This window comes from Centroberyx affinis, unplaced genomic scaffold, assembly GCF_046629955.1.
Source record: "Centroberyx affinis isolate AG114_WGS23_722 - 3 ecotype Tasmania unplaced genomic scaffold, CSIRO-AGI_Caff_v1 ptg001337l_1, whole genome shotgun sequence".
Classification (NCBI taxonomy): domain Eukaryota; kingdom Metazoa; phylum Chordata; class Actinopteri; order Beryciformes; family Berycidae; genus Centroberyx; species Centroberyx affinis.
The window spans coordinates 247,501-264,491 of NW_027279834.1; the positions used below are offsets into that span (position 1 = coordinate 247,501).

Consider the following 16,991-nt stretch of genomic DNA (forward strand, 5'->3'; position numbering starts at 1 on the left):
ACCAACTGAGAACTGGCTGAGTATAGAGAAAGGGGCATTAAAGCAGCTATAATAAATTAGAATAACCATCAAAAATTGAAAAAATGACACTCCTCACAACAGAAATCCATAGCAAACTTTTCCTGACTTCATTGAAATCTTTGCACTGGATCTTTATTCTACTGGATCTGGATTCTACTTTAAGGTAAACAATAATAGCAAAACTTCAACAGCCTCACAGCAGTTTGGTTCTTCATATTTTCACATCTGAAATATCATAAATACACATTTGAAATATTCTGGTACTCTTTGGTACAGACAAACTGTTCTTAGTGTGTTTGCTTGTGTGTGTATGTGTGTGTGTGTGTGTGTGTGTGTGTGTGTGTGTGTGTGTGTGTGTGTGTGTGTGTGTGTGTGCGTGCGCGTGTGTGTGTGTGCAAAATGTGTTATGTGTGCATGTTTCTGTGATGCGATGCTGTTTCAACACATTTTTCAGGATTTCCACAAACTTGCATTACTCATAAAGTCTGCACACTTCACAAAGTCACAGCCTCATGTAACTCTACACTTTGCAAAGTACGCTACTTTTCAGCTTCAGGACGTGTCTATGTTCTGTAACCTTCATAATTTATTTCTCATGTCTCATTCTATTCAGCATAATTTACTCATAATTCACTTCCCCTATAGACCCTTGGACACACACACTTCCTCTATAGCAGAACATACTGTATGCTAATGGATCAACTTGTGACCCCCAAAAAATAAACTACTGTATGTCTACTTGCGAACCCCTGCTGCAGGTATAAAGTGCAGAATGGAAGCACCGAATGATATTTATTCTCTCTTTTCAGTCGTACTTGAGACTGAATACTTAAGAATTGGAATAAGCTTGGAGGCTGAAAATATCCATTCATTCACAAAGAAGGCATTTAACACAAAGACTAAAAAACATAATTATAAGATTCCCTAAATTATTTGGCAACCTCCAAAAATCTTGCAACCCTCCCAGTTTTGTGCATCACTGCTGGAGTGCACATAGTGTCTGAATGTTGAATATATTTATATACTGTAAACCACACACATACTTCAAATCTACCTGTGTGAATTTGTATGTGCACATATTTGTGTTAGGTGTCTGTTCTTGCTGTTTGTCGTCTGTGTGTTTGCATGTACTGTATGTTTCTGTGTATGCAGGCTTATGTTAAAGGAAAGATCCACCCTCAGTTATTCTTACACTGTGATACAGTATGTCATCAATAAATCTGTGATGTTCAATGCATTCCAGGAGTTATCTTGTGATAAATTTTTTGGTGAACCCACTTTCACTCAATCTGCCTCGTCTACTTCAACTTCAGTTAGTGATTTCCTACATTTTGCAGAATGGCTTTTCCAGTTCAGCAAAAGTGAGAGAGAGAACAATGCTGTGATGTGCTGTGCCTGCTCTCTCAAATTACTAAAATGTTGTCGAAGAGGGGGTTGTATTTCATAAGCTACCGGGACAGATTTGCAAACATGTGAGCTGTGGCTGCATTGCATTATGGTCTATGGAGACTGCTGTTGATCTGCTGCTTCTATGATGGATTTCTCCCTGTATGATTTTCCAACTTTGGTGAGCCTAGAAAGAAGCCCTTGCTCTTTGAATCTGAGGGACTGACACCACAATGTGATGTTGACAGTAGGCTTGGGCGATATCCAAAATGTAACACTGTAATGCTGTCCCGTCAAAATATCGCAATATACAATATCATACTATAAAGCAAGGAATCTCAGTCTGTCTGTCTGTGTGTCCGTCGCATATCTTGAGAACCGTTCGTCCGTTCGACTTCACACTTGGCGGGTGTATTGCTGGGGACCCAATGAAGTGCAGTGTTGGATTTGGTGCAATTTGGACACACGACACGTTCAATATTAATAAACTTTGAATAAACAAGCGAACAACGCTCTGTGCAGCAGTGGCGCGAACGGGCACTGCACTAGTTATTGCCAATGCCCAACAACTATCGCCAAGGTTTTTTTGTTTATTTTATTTCTTCTAAATTACATGAAATCTCTAGACTATTATTATTAATAATAATAATAATCATCATAATAATAATAATTATTATTACTTATCATGATTTATAATGATTTATATGATATTTGATACCGAGGAAATATTGCGGAAATATCACAATATTCGATACTTCAATAGTTTTTGTACTGATATATTATTGAATATCAAACTCCATTGTAGCTGCGCAGGAAATATCTCAATGTGATGTCATATTGTCTGTGTTTGGCCAGTTATCTGCTGGAATAAGAAAAATACCACCACCAAAAAACAAAATGATCCCCAAAACAAAAGATAGCTCTTTTTCCAACTGTGTTAAAGTGTTTTAGGGTGGATTTTTCCTTTAAGTGTGTGTCGTGTCCTCTTTGCAGCCACAGAATGGAAAGGTCCCACAGCAGGGTTGGAGCCAGGGTCGCCACAGAATCTTCTCCCAAGTCATCTGGCTCGGAACAGTGTGTGTGTGCGTGTCGGCGTGTGTGTGAGTACCATCGGACACTTGTTTGTTTGTGAGTGTACTCCGATGCCTCTCCACAGCTACGGCGGTCTGTTCGAGGATTTCGGCGAATCGCGGCTCAGTATCAGGGGTCAGTGGGCGGGACTCGGAGGGGTCGTGGAGGAGGTCATAGAGCAGCGGGGGGTTGTGGTGTGTCACATGGTCTCCGTGACATAAGCAGACCTTGGTGTCATAGCAACCGCCGGCTCCCGGGGGAGAGAAGTTGGGGGTGAAGAAGTGCACCTTGAAGATGGAGTCACCTGAACACACACACACACACACACACACACACACACCAGTGAACACATGCCCACGTATACAGTATATACACACATACATAAAGGTAGGGCCCAGTAAAATCCATTTTATTTTTTTCAAAATTCTATTTTATTTTTTCCCCATTCATTTTTTTTCATTTTTGTTCTGGATCTGGGTTTTTACTTTTTATATATTTCATATACTGTATGTTCACGTGTTTTTCTATAGTCATTAAATATGTTTTCAAGACATTTTCATTTAATTAATATATCTGTGTAGATAGGCAAAGAATATGTTTTTGTCTTGCAATATACTGTGCAATCAATATCAATTTAGAATTATTAGCACTTACAAAGCATTATTATTTGGCTGATAGTGATTACAATTATTTTTTGCACTTTTATGTTGTCTTCTAGGCATCTAAAACCCATTGAAAAAGTAAAATAACCTTGTTGGACTGGAGACATAATTTGAGCAAATGATGAAAACATGTACTGAGTATTTCAAAATCAAATCAGAGAGAGAAAGAGCGACGTTGAGCCTCATCTTAAGAGCAAGAGTTACACCATAATGCTGCGCCCACTCACTCACACATACACATACAAATACAGTCTCACTCTCTTTATACATTCTGTTCTGTACGTTCTGTTTATTTTACTATAGAACTACTGAGTCATCATTGAAATACTGATGACTATTGATCGCCTTGTGAACCTCGCTCCCCCTGATGTCTTCGTATTCTCAAATGCTGACTGTGAAAAGCTAAGATTAAGGACATGAAGTCTGGGATTTCACGCCCTGTTTTCTTTACTGATGTATCCTGTTCTTATCGAGATACTTTGAGTCAGTTTAGGCTGATCTCTCTTAAGGAAGTTTTTTTAAAGACCAATTATGGTGGTCTTCAAGCCCCCTGGACACCATGCCAACTAATCTACAGGACCCAGATTGCTTTCTATTCTCAACAGCTCTCCGCTGTCCTTTGGTTGTGTCCCTGAATCCTTTAAGACTGACTGTGTTCAGCCTCTTTTTAAAAAAAACCCCAGTATTGATCCTTCTGCTCTCACCAACTACGGGCCTATTTCAAAATTACCTTTACCTCAAACATATTTGAGAGATTTCAGTCTGGTTTCTGTCAGTGGCACTGAAACTGCCCTTCTCAAGGTTGTAAATGATCTCCTGATGAATGCCGATGCAGGCAAGTGCTGTTTACTAACACACTGTGTTAGTGCTGCTTAAACTTAGTGCAGCATTTGATACTGTAGAGCATAGTAGCCTGATAGACATATTGAGGCAGTGGGTCCTTATTTCAGGGTCCACCCCAGACTGGTTCTCTTCATATTTGGCCGTCAGGAAATTGTGTTTGTGGATTGGTTTGTCTCCTCACAGTCCTTGATCACATGTGGAGTGCCTCAGGACTCAATTCTTGGACCAATTATTTTTCCCCTGTATGGATGCTGTTTAAAGGATGTTAAGGACTGGATGTCTAATCTTTTTTCAATTCAATTTGGACAAAACTGAAGTCCTTGTTATCGGCCCTGTGCGTGTTTCCAGCCAAATTCGACCTGCCCTTGGTCCATCTTGAATTTCAGCGATACAAAGAGGATTATACATTCTTTTATTTCATCTCACCATGACCACTGCAATGCCCTGTTTACCAGCCTCATCAAAAAGAGGTAGAACAGGTTCAATGTGTTCAAAATGATTCAGCAAGACTCTTAACTGAAACTATCATATCTGAACCATTTTAGCGTCTCTTCACTGGTTGCCTGATCGTTTTATTAATTTTTATCTGTGTTGCCTTGCTTTATTCCTATGGCTGGGTCTATTTCTTTTACCTAATATTATTCTATTTTACAAATGTATTACTGTTTTACCTCATTGATCTTTCTGTTTTATTGATCTGTCCTTTGTCAGTCTTTTATCTTTGTTGGTAGTAAAGTACTTTGTAACTTTGTTTTGAAAAGTAAATAAATATACTTTATATTATAGTATATAAATATATAAATACTATATAAATAAACATGATTTATTTGTTTCACATAAATTCCATGTTATTATGTGTTTGTGAATGTCTGAATGTACAGTATGAATTCCACTTTAAAACCACAATCTCATGAATACATCTGCCTTTTTTCAGCAGAATGGAAAACAAAGGATTTGTGTGTGTGTGTGTGTGTGTGTGTGTGTGTACTCACTCCCAAGTGGGTGCCAGCGTACTGCGTTCAGGTAGACGCCACAGTAGTGGAACATGAACTCATGCTCTGATCGCTCTGCTCTCCCCTCTAACAGTGGCATGAGGTTGTAGCCATCTAACAGTCTGAGAGAAGGTAAAATAAAGAGAGGGCAACAGGGAAAGAGAGGATATGATGCGATAAAAAATATGCTACAAGATCAAGGTAAAGAGAGAGCATGAATGCAACAGCACAGGCAGAGAAAGAAAGAGAGAGAGAGAGAGAGAGAGAGAGAGAGAGAAAGAAAGAGCGAAAGAGACTTGGATTTTGATGTTCTTTAATGAAACATCTCACAACAAAACAGAGGAACAAATAACTAAAATCACATTAAAAACTCATCAGCTCCCACATCCACACACACACACACACACACACACACACCAGGGTGTGCTAACCTGAAAGCTAACTAAAATAATAGTATGGGTTTCAGGGGAGAGTTTCAGTGTCCCATCTTCTATAGTAAATGCTGTTTCAGAGGCTTTTCCACCCTTCTAAGAATACAATTCTGGGGAAAAACTGACACACACACACACACACACACACACACACACACACACACACACACACACACACACACACACACACACACACACACACACACACACACACACACACACACACACACACACACACACACACACACACACACACACACAAGCATATACTAGCATCTGTAGTGCTGGCAGCCCACAAGCACAAACAACATTTAAATCCAAAAGGCAAACACTCTTCTCCCACTGCCTCCAAACATTCATAAACGTGCACCATTTTGCAAGAGAAAGACTGAGAGAGAGAGAGAGAGAGAGAGAGAGAGAGAGAGAGAGAGAGAAAGAGAGAGGCCTCTTTACCTGTCTGGCTGTGTGTCCTGGGCCAAATATTTGAGTGTAGGGTACAGGTCCATAAGGCTGGTGGGCTCGTCCACCACCCTCCCAGCTGGCAGTCTGCCAGGCCAGCGGAAAATGCCGGGCACTCTGATCCCCCCTCCCACCCCCCCATAGCCTTCCCACCTACAGGGGAGAGGAGTGACGCATCGTGAATATCTCCATTCCCAGCAGTAAATCACATTGAAAAATGTAGATGTACAGACCAAAAAAGACACATTTCATCAAAGATATTATGGTTATCAATATCAAACTGTCAAAGAAAAGCATAATAATAGTTTCCAGCATTAATACAACGGCTTAAATTATCTATATCCTTTAGCTTTCCCACCCTGAGATTAAAGTTTTTTCATTTTGCACAGTCCTCTTTAATCAGTTTTTTTGGCCGACATGGGGAAAATCATTCCATGAGTCAATAAATAGTGCTGAAAAACCCAAGCTTTTTTTTATTATGTTTTAATTCAAGCATTATTACTTAGAGGAGGGGAGGGGAGGGGAGTGAGAACAAAAGAGAGATGAAATTGCTTGGCAGATATTACTATTTAAATCGTTCTCAAGAAAATCGGGTCCTTCTAAGTTTGCATGCGTGTCTTTTCATTTGAATACATTAGAGGTCCTTTGCTGTGAATGTAAATAATGTAAATGCTGCCTTGCCAACTGTGTTTATAGATGATCCATCAAGTTTTGAGACTTGAAATGTTTCTGAAGCATCTAGGTGCCTTTGCTGTGACTGTGGACGACTGTAGCAGCAACCTGTGACATCATCTACCTTTATAGATGCCGTTCCAGCCTCCCTTCTGGCCGCGGGCGTCAGCATCCTCTATGTGTCCACCGTGGTCTGATGTTAAGTACATCAGAGTGTTACTGGCTAGGCCGAGGGAATCCACCGTCTCTGTCACTTTACCTAGAAACACAACACAGAAATATAGCAACATACTGTAGATGGTGAAGCTCATTAGGTGACACATTATGTGGGATACCTTATGAAGTGTTGCTCATAAGGTATCATAAGAACATTATAAACACATTTTAAGTGGACTGGAATCAATACACTCAGTACATGACATGATAGGCCTATTATATAATATACACATTGTACAAAAAAGCCCAGTAGGTTGTGGGGAAACTCTATAAAAAAACAACTAATAACAGTCTAATAACATCATACTCTAATAACGTCATACTAGATTTTAGATACTACATCATGCATTACAACGCATGCCATAACACAGTATAATGTTAATTTATGTGATTATTACATAAGAATAGGGCATATATACTTATAACATGGTTACAATGCATTTATAATTCATCTCTGCTTAGAATGTGCAACAAATACTCTCTGAATAAAGTATTGCTGTCAAGAAAAGAGATGAATTGTAATGCAAAATGCAATTATCCAACATTATCGGCAGATTTTTGTCTCAAGGTTTTAACTCAATCCAAATATGAAAATACTTGGTATGTACTGTGCAGTGTATCTTGTGCAAATTCACAGCCTTGCAAAATGCAAATTGAAACGCAGGACAGAATTTTCAATTCCTTGAGGTCCTCATACAACGCTCCCATACAAACAGGGCTTATTAACACATTCCTCCTCACAGCCCTCCCTCACCTATGATCCAGTCCACTTCTTCCATGTTGTCACCATAGCGACCATGGCGACTTCTGCCTGCAAAGGCGGGGGTTGTGAAGAGTGGTGTGTGGATGTGAGCCAATGAGAGGAAGAGGAGGAATGGACGATCAGCATTCCTAAAGAGAGGAGAGGAGAGGAGAGGAGAGGAGTGAAGAGGAGAGGAGAGGAGAGGAGAGGAGAAGAGTGAAGAGGAGAGGAGTGGAGAGGAGAGGAGTGAAGAGGAGAGGAGTGAAGAGGAGAGGAGAGGAGAGGAGAGGAGAGGAGAGGAGAGGAGAGGAGAGGAGAGGAGAGGAGAGGAGAGGAGAGGAGAGGAGAGGAGCTTGGATATCAGCCAATGACAGGAAGAGGTAAAGTGGAAGGAATCTCATCAGCCATGCCTGGTATTTTAAACATTAACCATGTGGGTTGTTTTTGAAAAACCATTAGCATTGCAAATTAGAATGAGAGTCTATGCGAATTATACTGGATATGACGTTAACTTCACCTTCCATTTTTCCACATGGTTATTATTTTGCAATTAAACTGTTCAAATAAACAAAGGAAAACAATTGCAATAACAAATGACTCGTGTATGTCAAAAACTAAAGTGCATTTTTTTGACCATGGAAAAAGGAAATTACCCAGGCAACGGTGACAGTATGTGTTTAAAGAAGAATACCACTCCATTTAAGAATTTGCATGTGCTGTCTCTGTGATCTTAGAAAGCCCAATCAATTACAACGCACATCTGTGATGTCAAGAAGTTCTAAGATTTGGAGCTGCTCAACAGAAAATGCATTTGGAAAGACGGCAAAAGTGAGGACACCTTGGGAGATTTTTGATGATAAGGCTACATTTTTTGTTTCACTGACTTGATAACAATACTACACAACAAAGATTATTCAAATATATAAGACTCAACAAACAATATGTGAGTCCACTAAATCTGTCTCCCATTCATTGTTCATTGCACAGTCAGTTATTTTGATTGCGCATCCTACCTCTTTATAAAGCTTTGCGCCTCTCCCAGCAACCTCTGGGGCAGCGTCTCCACTGTCATTGGCTGTTCAATCACTTCCTGGTTCCTCATGATGATGCAGTTCCAGGTCACCAAGAATTCAAAGGGCACAAACCACACAGCAAATGCTAGGAGACTGACACAGATCAGTGCTGCCAGGAGCCACAGGCTCACTTCGAGAAGGCCACACACACGGACACACACCTGAAAATCCCACAACACATACACACACACACACACACACACAGTGGGGTTAGAAAGATATAACACACACAGCAACAGAATACACAACCACATACAGCCAGCCTCTGATGTGTGTCCAGTATATATATATATATATATATATATATATATATATATATTGTGGCGAGCTGTGGTTACTTCAATCAAAGATAACGCACCGGACACCGTTTCAAAGCTAACAGCCAGCTTTAATTGCAGTTAGAACCAGTTAGCAGTTCAATATTCACAGCAAAATGGTAGGCGGGTTATTTCTTTCACTAACCCTAACCCTAACCCATTACTAACGGTGTCAACTAATATGAACTAGTAAATTCTCAAACTAAAGCAAATACAGATAATTAAAAGAATCTCTATAAGCATTTATTTAGGGTTAAATAATCCTACCAGGCCAACAGTGCTGAAAGAGCGCGAAGCCCAATTCATTGTAAACAACCCCTATCTGTGTATATTTAATATATTGAAGTAATGGCGACGCCTCTGTTTCCCCGTGTATATTGTATTTTAGAAATTCAGAATTTCTAAAATACAACATATACTCGATATATAATAGATTTCAGAAATTCAGAATTTCTAAAATACAATATATACGGGGAAACGGAGGCGTAGCCATTACTTCAACATATTAAATATTACAGGCACATTGCCAAATGTGCTTGTGCAACAAAATGGCACAAAGAACTGAGCAATTAAATAATAAAACAATAACGAACTATAAGGTATTTAAAAAAAACATGACAGGCTCTTTCAATCATCATGAATTTACTGCATGGAATCCTTGGAATGCGTCATTATGCAGCGCTCAGCTCACGTTTCCTACAGCCGACCTTACAGTGTTATATAGTGTTAAATCATAGGAAATAATCAGCATGGATAACATTTGCTAAATGTGAAATATTTGTAGATATATAATGAGCTCTGTCCATTAAATCCTTTTGGGGACGTGCTTTATGCACGGATGTCCCATGGAAATACAGAAGCACAATATTACGCAATTAATCTTTCAGTTTATCCACAGACAGAATATCTCACGCTTCATGTCCAGGAGCTCTGTCTCATCACATTGTTGTTCTAAAGGTATGCAATCATATGTGTGAAATTACTTTACATGGAGTTTTGATTGCGCTGAGTTGGTCAGTGGAAGAAAGGAGGAGAAGGAGAGGGAGAGACTTCACATCTGTCTACCAACGCCCTGTAGCCCGTCATACTGGTGTAACTTGTGGGTATGTTGCAGGGAGAAAATTGAAAACAAATGATTTTGGTACAATACTTGTTTTTTAGAATTCTGAAAAGGCCTTTACTATTTTGCATGGTAACGCTGTCTGTGTGTGTTTGAGAGAGAGAGAGAGAGAGAGAGAGAGAGAGAGAGAGAGAGAGAGAGAGACGCATCTTACTATCTGAATAATGCGCCCTTTAAATAGCAGGAAAACACTGCGCCATTGACTTTATAACAGGTTTTTGTTGGTCAATGGCGCAATCGCTTTCCGCTGCCTCAAGATAGCAATGCGCCAACAATGCGCCTGACCACACCTCATTTTAAGACCAACACGCCCATGGGCGCACAGATGGGCGCAAGTATATTTGCTATTTAAACAACGTGGGAGCTGGGCATGAAAATGACAACTGCGTTTCTATGTTGAGCTGTCCATGATGCTGAAGTGCACATAATGCATTTAAGTTGAAGTCCCAAAATATACCATTATTGATGCAAACCAACTGGAATCCTCGCTTTTTTTTTTCTCTTTTCTCTTTTATGTTTTTTTTCCGCACATTAGCTCTTGAAACAGGCCCCCAGATGCTTAAGGCTGCCTCTGTGTGCGTCTGCTATAGGTGTATATACACAAAACCACTCTTACCAGTGTGACAAGTCCTAGTCCAAGTATCAGTGACAGATTTTGGAGTGTGTTCTGGAGGTCTGCCAGGACGTCCCTCCCCTCCCCAGGCACGCAGTCGTTGAACAGGGTGAAGGGCAGGCCGTAGAAGTAACTGAAGCCATGCTGGTTAGGGTGGTGACAGTGGTCGCCTCTGCGCTCACAGTTCACACCCAAGTGCCACTTACCTGCAGAGACAGAGAGAGAGACAGACAGAGAGACAGAGAGAGTGAGAGACAGACAGACAGAGAGAGAAACGGAGACAGGAAAGTGAACACAGGAGAGATAGGAATGTAGATAGACACAGATCTGCCTTGACATCTGCCTTAATAATAATAATAATAATAACTTTATTTGTATAGCACTTTTCATACAGACTATGCAGCTCAAAGCGCTTTGACAGTTCAGCGCACCCATATCACAAAATGAATAGTTCGGCACAACCATATCACAATAATGAGTAATGAGTAAAGACAATATAATGAGTAAAAACAATAATATAAGTAAAAACATTAAAAACAATAAAAACAATAGAAAAAAATAAAAACAGTAAAAACAATAAGATAATAAAAAAGTAAAAAAGAGTAGGAAAGAAGTATTAGTGATTGTATGCCAGGTTAAAAAGATATGTTTTCAGCTGACGTTTAAAAATGTCTACTGAGTCCACCTCTCTAATACCTTTAGGCACTTTGTTGCGCTTTGTTTGCACTTTTCGTAATTCTTTCACTTCAACATCCTGTATCCATGTTTGCACTTCACTCCCTCTCACCTGCAGGGCACCAAACCTTTGTAACTGCTGCCGTTATGGTGTCTATGTGTGTCTATGTCTATGTTGTAAGATCTGGGCGGTTAACAAATATTTATATATTCAAATACATACTAATCATTCAAATTAATGAATAGAATATTTAAATAATGAATTGAATAGAGGGGAAAGTGAGAGTGCTTGTGTTCAGCAGACAAGCCTGAACTATATGGAGAATCAAGCATGCCAACACATAGGAAAAAGCTACAGGGAGAGAGAAGAACACATCCATCTTCCTGAATGATGTCTCAGGCAGCAGAAGAAGATCTAACCAGAAAGAGTCAAAAACCTCTCCTCAGTGGGACAAATCCTGACCGGTACGCTATTTTGGAAGATCTTCCAAGATGTATAAGAGGGAGAACTCAAATGGCAAAGATTCCACTTAATTGTTATAATATTTATTTTTGCAAAATAGACAATGGGTGTTCTTGACTGTCTTGCATATAGTCTGGTTTGGATTCATCCCCCAAATCCTATGCTCTTAAATTGTAATTGTGTTTATGTACTTTGCTGCACTTCAAATTGCCCCACTGAGTGCAAGTTTTATAATCTTATCTAAACCCAGACACAAGTAGAAAGCCAAGAAAAGACACAGACAGACCCACACACGGATACTGTTATATAAACATGTACAAAAGGTGGAACAGAGCTCTGTGTGAACATGCCTGTGTCTTCCTGTGCAGCTACACCAAGAAAGCCCAACCATCGTCTTACCCACGAGGCCGGTGGTGTATCCTTGCTGCTGCAGCCTCTTAGCGAAGGTGGTCTCACTGGGGGGAAGCCCCCCCGACCCGCCCAGGAACAGCAGCACCTGCACACGGCCCGTACTGCCCAGCCCTGACGCGCACACACACACACACACACATATGCAATTGAGAGACAGACAATGGCCTATGCATGCCTGTGTGTGTGTGTATGTGTGTTTGTGACTCACTGTGTAAAGCACATTTTATAGTTGAACGTATCACACAAATGTAACACGGCGGTGCTTACATTTAAGTTTTTATACTTCTGCGTTGATGTGCCCGCAGCATGATGCTGAAATCCCGAACACTGGGTGGCAGTGTTAAAAAAAAAAATCATATTGTACCAAAACTAAGCAGATGCGACGACAATCACCAGTAAAAACAAAGATGGACGCAAATATAGCAACGCAGCTGGAGGAATAGGATGTGAGCAGTTGGAGCTTGAAGAGTTGGATGCTGTCATGGTCCACCCTATGATCAACCAATCAGAGTGTGCGACTCTGCGTAGACTCGACGTGAAGTTGAGATTCTTGGCCAGGTACGCAACACCTACGCAGAGACCCCGATCCCCAGTTTCAACCCCAAACACGCATCAAATAGCGTCAGTTTATGTGCAGAGACTACTTTTATGAAAGTATAAAATGTGCGTGTATAAAGTATAAGTGTGTGTGCTACCTGAGCGCAGTGCGTAGCGTCCCGTCATGAAAGCGGCCCGGCTCGGAGTGCAGAGAGGAGCAGCCGCAATGTGCTGACTCAGCTTTACCCCTTCTGAAGCCAGTCTGTCTATGTTAGGAGTCCTGGAGGGACAGAGTAAATACATTAGATAGGCAGAATAAATAGAATAGATTGAATAGAGGCAGAGACAGTGTGAAGAGAGATATACACTAAAGAAATGCAAATTAAGTTTACCAGCATCACATCAGAATGAGATAGAGATTAGAGATATGGGACAGAGGTGATGCAGTAAACAGACGGAGAAGGTGATGGCAATAATGAAAACAGAGAGAGAGAGAGAGAGAGAGGGAGAGTGAGAGACATGGAGAGAGAGAGAGAGAAAGAGAGAGAGTGAGACAGAGACAGAGAATGCTTTTCAGACTGTACAGGTAAGATAACCGCACACACATTTGGTTGCTAGGGGTTACCTGATGGTATCATTACCGTAGCAACCCACATCGCCGATGCCCATGTCGTCCACCATCATCAGAACAAAGTTGGGCATCCTGTCCACCTCTGCTCCTGTGACATCACTTCCTGCTGTCAGGAGCAGGGAGAGGAGAAGAGGGGCCAGCGGGAGGGGCCTAAAGGTAAAAGTTCAAAAGTGATTTGGTATTTTTACTAAAATGACAAAAAAAACAACACCTAATATTGTCCTTGCATTTTCAAATCTGTCTATGTATATAAGTACACATTGTAACCCCACAGTTACAAATACATAGGGTCTAATGTAACGCTCCCTTGTGCCATAATCTGGTGTAAGCAGCTGCACAACATATCAAAGGGTTGGGTTTTTTTTAACCATCTTAATTGTCATATTCCACAGAGTGTAATTAGGGGATTTGTTTTTTCATATCACTAGAGGGGTGCAGTGACTTCCTTCACTTCAGCAGGAGTAAACACACAGATACATGACAGTCTGGCCCTCCTGCTGCCCACTGTGAGGTCCAGCATCCAAGAAACAGACGCTGCTTTAACCATTCTCAACACTGATAAGCTTTATAGACTGCATCTTCATGATAATAGATCCCAAAATACTCCCAGACCACACAAAACACACAACTCGTTCGGGAAACACAAACACTTTTCTGCAGGCCTCAGGCTCTATTTTATTTCCTGTGAAATCATCAGTAATAATACATCTTTGGTTGCTGTGGCAAGTAGGGCTGAACAATTAATCGAAATCGCAATATGGCCTACTGCAATTTTCAAATCGCAGGAGGCGCAATATTTGTTAAAGGCGAAATGTGTCAATGTGTCAAATGTGTCCAATGTGTCAATGTGTCAATGTGTCAAATGTGTCAAATGAGTCAATGCTAAAGTATAAATGATTCTGTGTCAAAATTATTTTTTCTGTAGTTTGTAGACATAGGCTACTCATCAGCCGTCTGACCAGATGATATTTTGCCACTGCTCAGCAGACCTCTGCCTGTGTTTTTTGCACAACTTTACTGAATATATTTAGGTCCATTTCTGTCCACAGTTGCCCCTAGTTGATGATGTCTTTCCCTCAGACTTGTATGCCAACATCAGCTTTGCTCCTGCCAAGCATGCATCTCTCAAGTCACTGATCTCTTCTTTGAGCAGTGGCAGCCAAAATAATGGACAACTGGCTCTGACCCCATTTATATATAACCCTAAGCATGATGGGATGTTAACTGGTTAATTATTTTAAGCACCACAGTTTATACCTGGTATCCCTCATTTCCTCAGTATTTCCTCTACTTAGTCAGTTCCTGTCTTTTAGCACGAGGAATACCAGAGAAGTGGGTAATGATTTCCTTTAAACTTTGCACTGTACGTGCTGTAAGGCATACAGTAGATATTTTACTGATCTTGGCAGATGGCAGCGTTTTACAAGAGATTATTTAACTGTTACAAAGTGTCGATGTGTGCGATAATGAGCACACATCGAGACTGAAGGTCAATATGTTATTGTTGGCCTATAAATCATTCTTAGGTTTTGCCGACAGATATCCCACATTGCTCATTTGAGCACAGCACAATATTAACTTCACACCATGAACTTCTTTTCTACATAGCAAGAAATAATGCAAAATTCACACGTAGAAAATGTTTCCTGTGAAAACTGGTGTGACAGTGCAAACAAAATACCTCATGTTTCACGCTGTGTAGTTTATGCAAAAATAAAGGGTTTGCATTAGTTTCCAAGCTAGCAAATAGGCCAAGTAAGTTTTTAGAATAATTCATTCGGAAGAACTGTCAAGTTGTTATAAAATAATAAAAACTGGCCAGATGAACTCACCTCATAACGGTACAATACAGCGATTCATAAAGTAAAATGTCACACTTTCCCACTCCGCAGACGTCATTGGCCACTCCCACCGCCTCTACCGTACTGACTGACTTATTAGCGCACAAACCCACGTGCCGTAATGTCTAGACTAAGTAAATACGCCAGGTAAAATTGTACATGTTAAAACTCCAGCCAGAGTCTAAACCAATTGTAGTGACTTTCAACAACAATAATAAAGCCACTGAGGGGCGAACGGGGTGAACTTGTCTCGGATGCGTGTTCTAAAAATAAACCAATGTCCAGTACGCTGTATATCTTTGGATTCTTCGATCCATTTATTCACAGTTAGGCATACGTACATATGCTCACTTTAGCATAGATAACAGCATTGTCCATATTCAGACACAATAATCTTTCGATTCAGCAATATCAGACTCAAGCACTGACACGCTGATATGCTGCAGCTATCCGCACACCTGATTCTCATCACCTGGAGCTTAGCTATATGCACTTCCTACATCAATGCTTCACCCCGTGTTCAATATCAGAACTGCATGTGTAGATATATATAGTCATATAATGTTTTAGATAAGGATAAAAATAAAACAACCAAAAAACTACATTATGGCTCCAACACCAATGATTGCTTTTCTTGATTCTTGGTTGTCATCCTTTTTCTTAGTTCCCTGCTTTTGATGGATTGGAGTTTGAGATGATATTAAGATATGTAGGGGAGAGCAGGGTAAGTTGTCACATTGGTATGTTGTCTCAGTGGCTTTATTTCTGAAGCGAAATATTTTGGAGCCAAAAGTCCAATTACAAAAATGTTTATCTTCTTAATAAGAGAATACCTATATTGATTACAGCAGTCTAAGTCAAAACACTCTAACATAAAAGCAATTTGTATACTTGAAAGTAAATAATGAAAATCTTAGTGATTTTCTTCTCATTTTTTTCTTTTTAAGGAATCAAAATAATGACACACTGTGACACATAAAAGCAAGGGTCAGCTATAACCTGATAATACATTTGAATGGTTTAGTGAAGCTCTGTGCTCAGGGAAGGGACCTTTGTGGGGCATGTTGTCACTTTGATTTTGTGGCATGTTCTCATAACTATCCAAATCCTTTTTTTTTTTTTTTTTTTTTTTTTTTTTAAATAGCTTTACATTCATTCTTTTCTGAATAAATAAACCTCACAGTCACAGAGGCAGATTACTATTATTACTGTTCTGTACCATTTTACATATATTACATTTACATTAATATATCATACTGTTATGATTCAATAATTGCCCTCAATAATTGATTCAAGTTGTCAAGTGGTATTTCATAAGTAATACATTTTTCTTCCAGTAAATTATTCAAAATGTAAAAATGCTATTTTTTAGACAAGCTAGCAAAATCTATATTGTATCAGACAATACTGAGAAATACTATATTATATACATATTAAATATATATTGCCATAGGGACTTTGTATGTACACTCTTTGCTACATTTCATCAAAAAATCAACATCAAATTTGAAACATTCTGGGGTTCAGTCCAACACAGATGAATCAGCAACTGACACAGCTGAGTTAGTTTCACTTATGAAAGATAATTAGGTTTAATTAACTTGGAATCAAAACAAAGTCATTGATAAGTCATTATCAGTTGATCTTACCAGTAGCTGCTTGCAATGCTGAGTTTAATTAGTGTTTTTATGACTTGTGTAGGTGGAATGAATGTGACTCTTATAGGCTAGTGCATGTGTTTAGGTATGCAGTGAATGTGTGTGTTTGTGTGTGTGTGTGTGGTGAGAAGACCTTTAAAGCAGATTCCCACATATT

General features: G+C 39.8%; 1 protein-coding gene across 1 annotated transcript; it reads right to left on the reverse strand.

The window, feature by feature from the left end:
• Positions 1 to 2,167: 2,167 nt before the first annotated feature.
• arsh (arylsulfatase H) lies at positions 2,168 to 13,457 on the reverse strand. The gene is given in 11 exon segments (XM_071525781.1): positions 2,168 to 2,782; positions 4,976 to 5,097; positions 5,860 to 5,986; positions 5,989 to 6,018; positions 6,662 to 6,796; positions 7,508 to 7,644; positions 8,509 to 8,729; positions 10,622 to 10,824; positions 12,156 to 12,278; positions 12,863 to 12,984; positions 13,330 to 13,457. Coding segments are annotated over 11 exon segments (1,707 nt in total). The 5' UTR covers positions 13,407 to 13,457; the 3' UTR covers positions 2,168 to 2,372.
• Between the last annotated feature and the right edge of the window lie 3,534 nt (positions 13,458 to 16,991).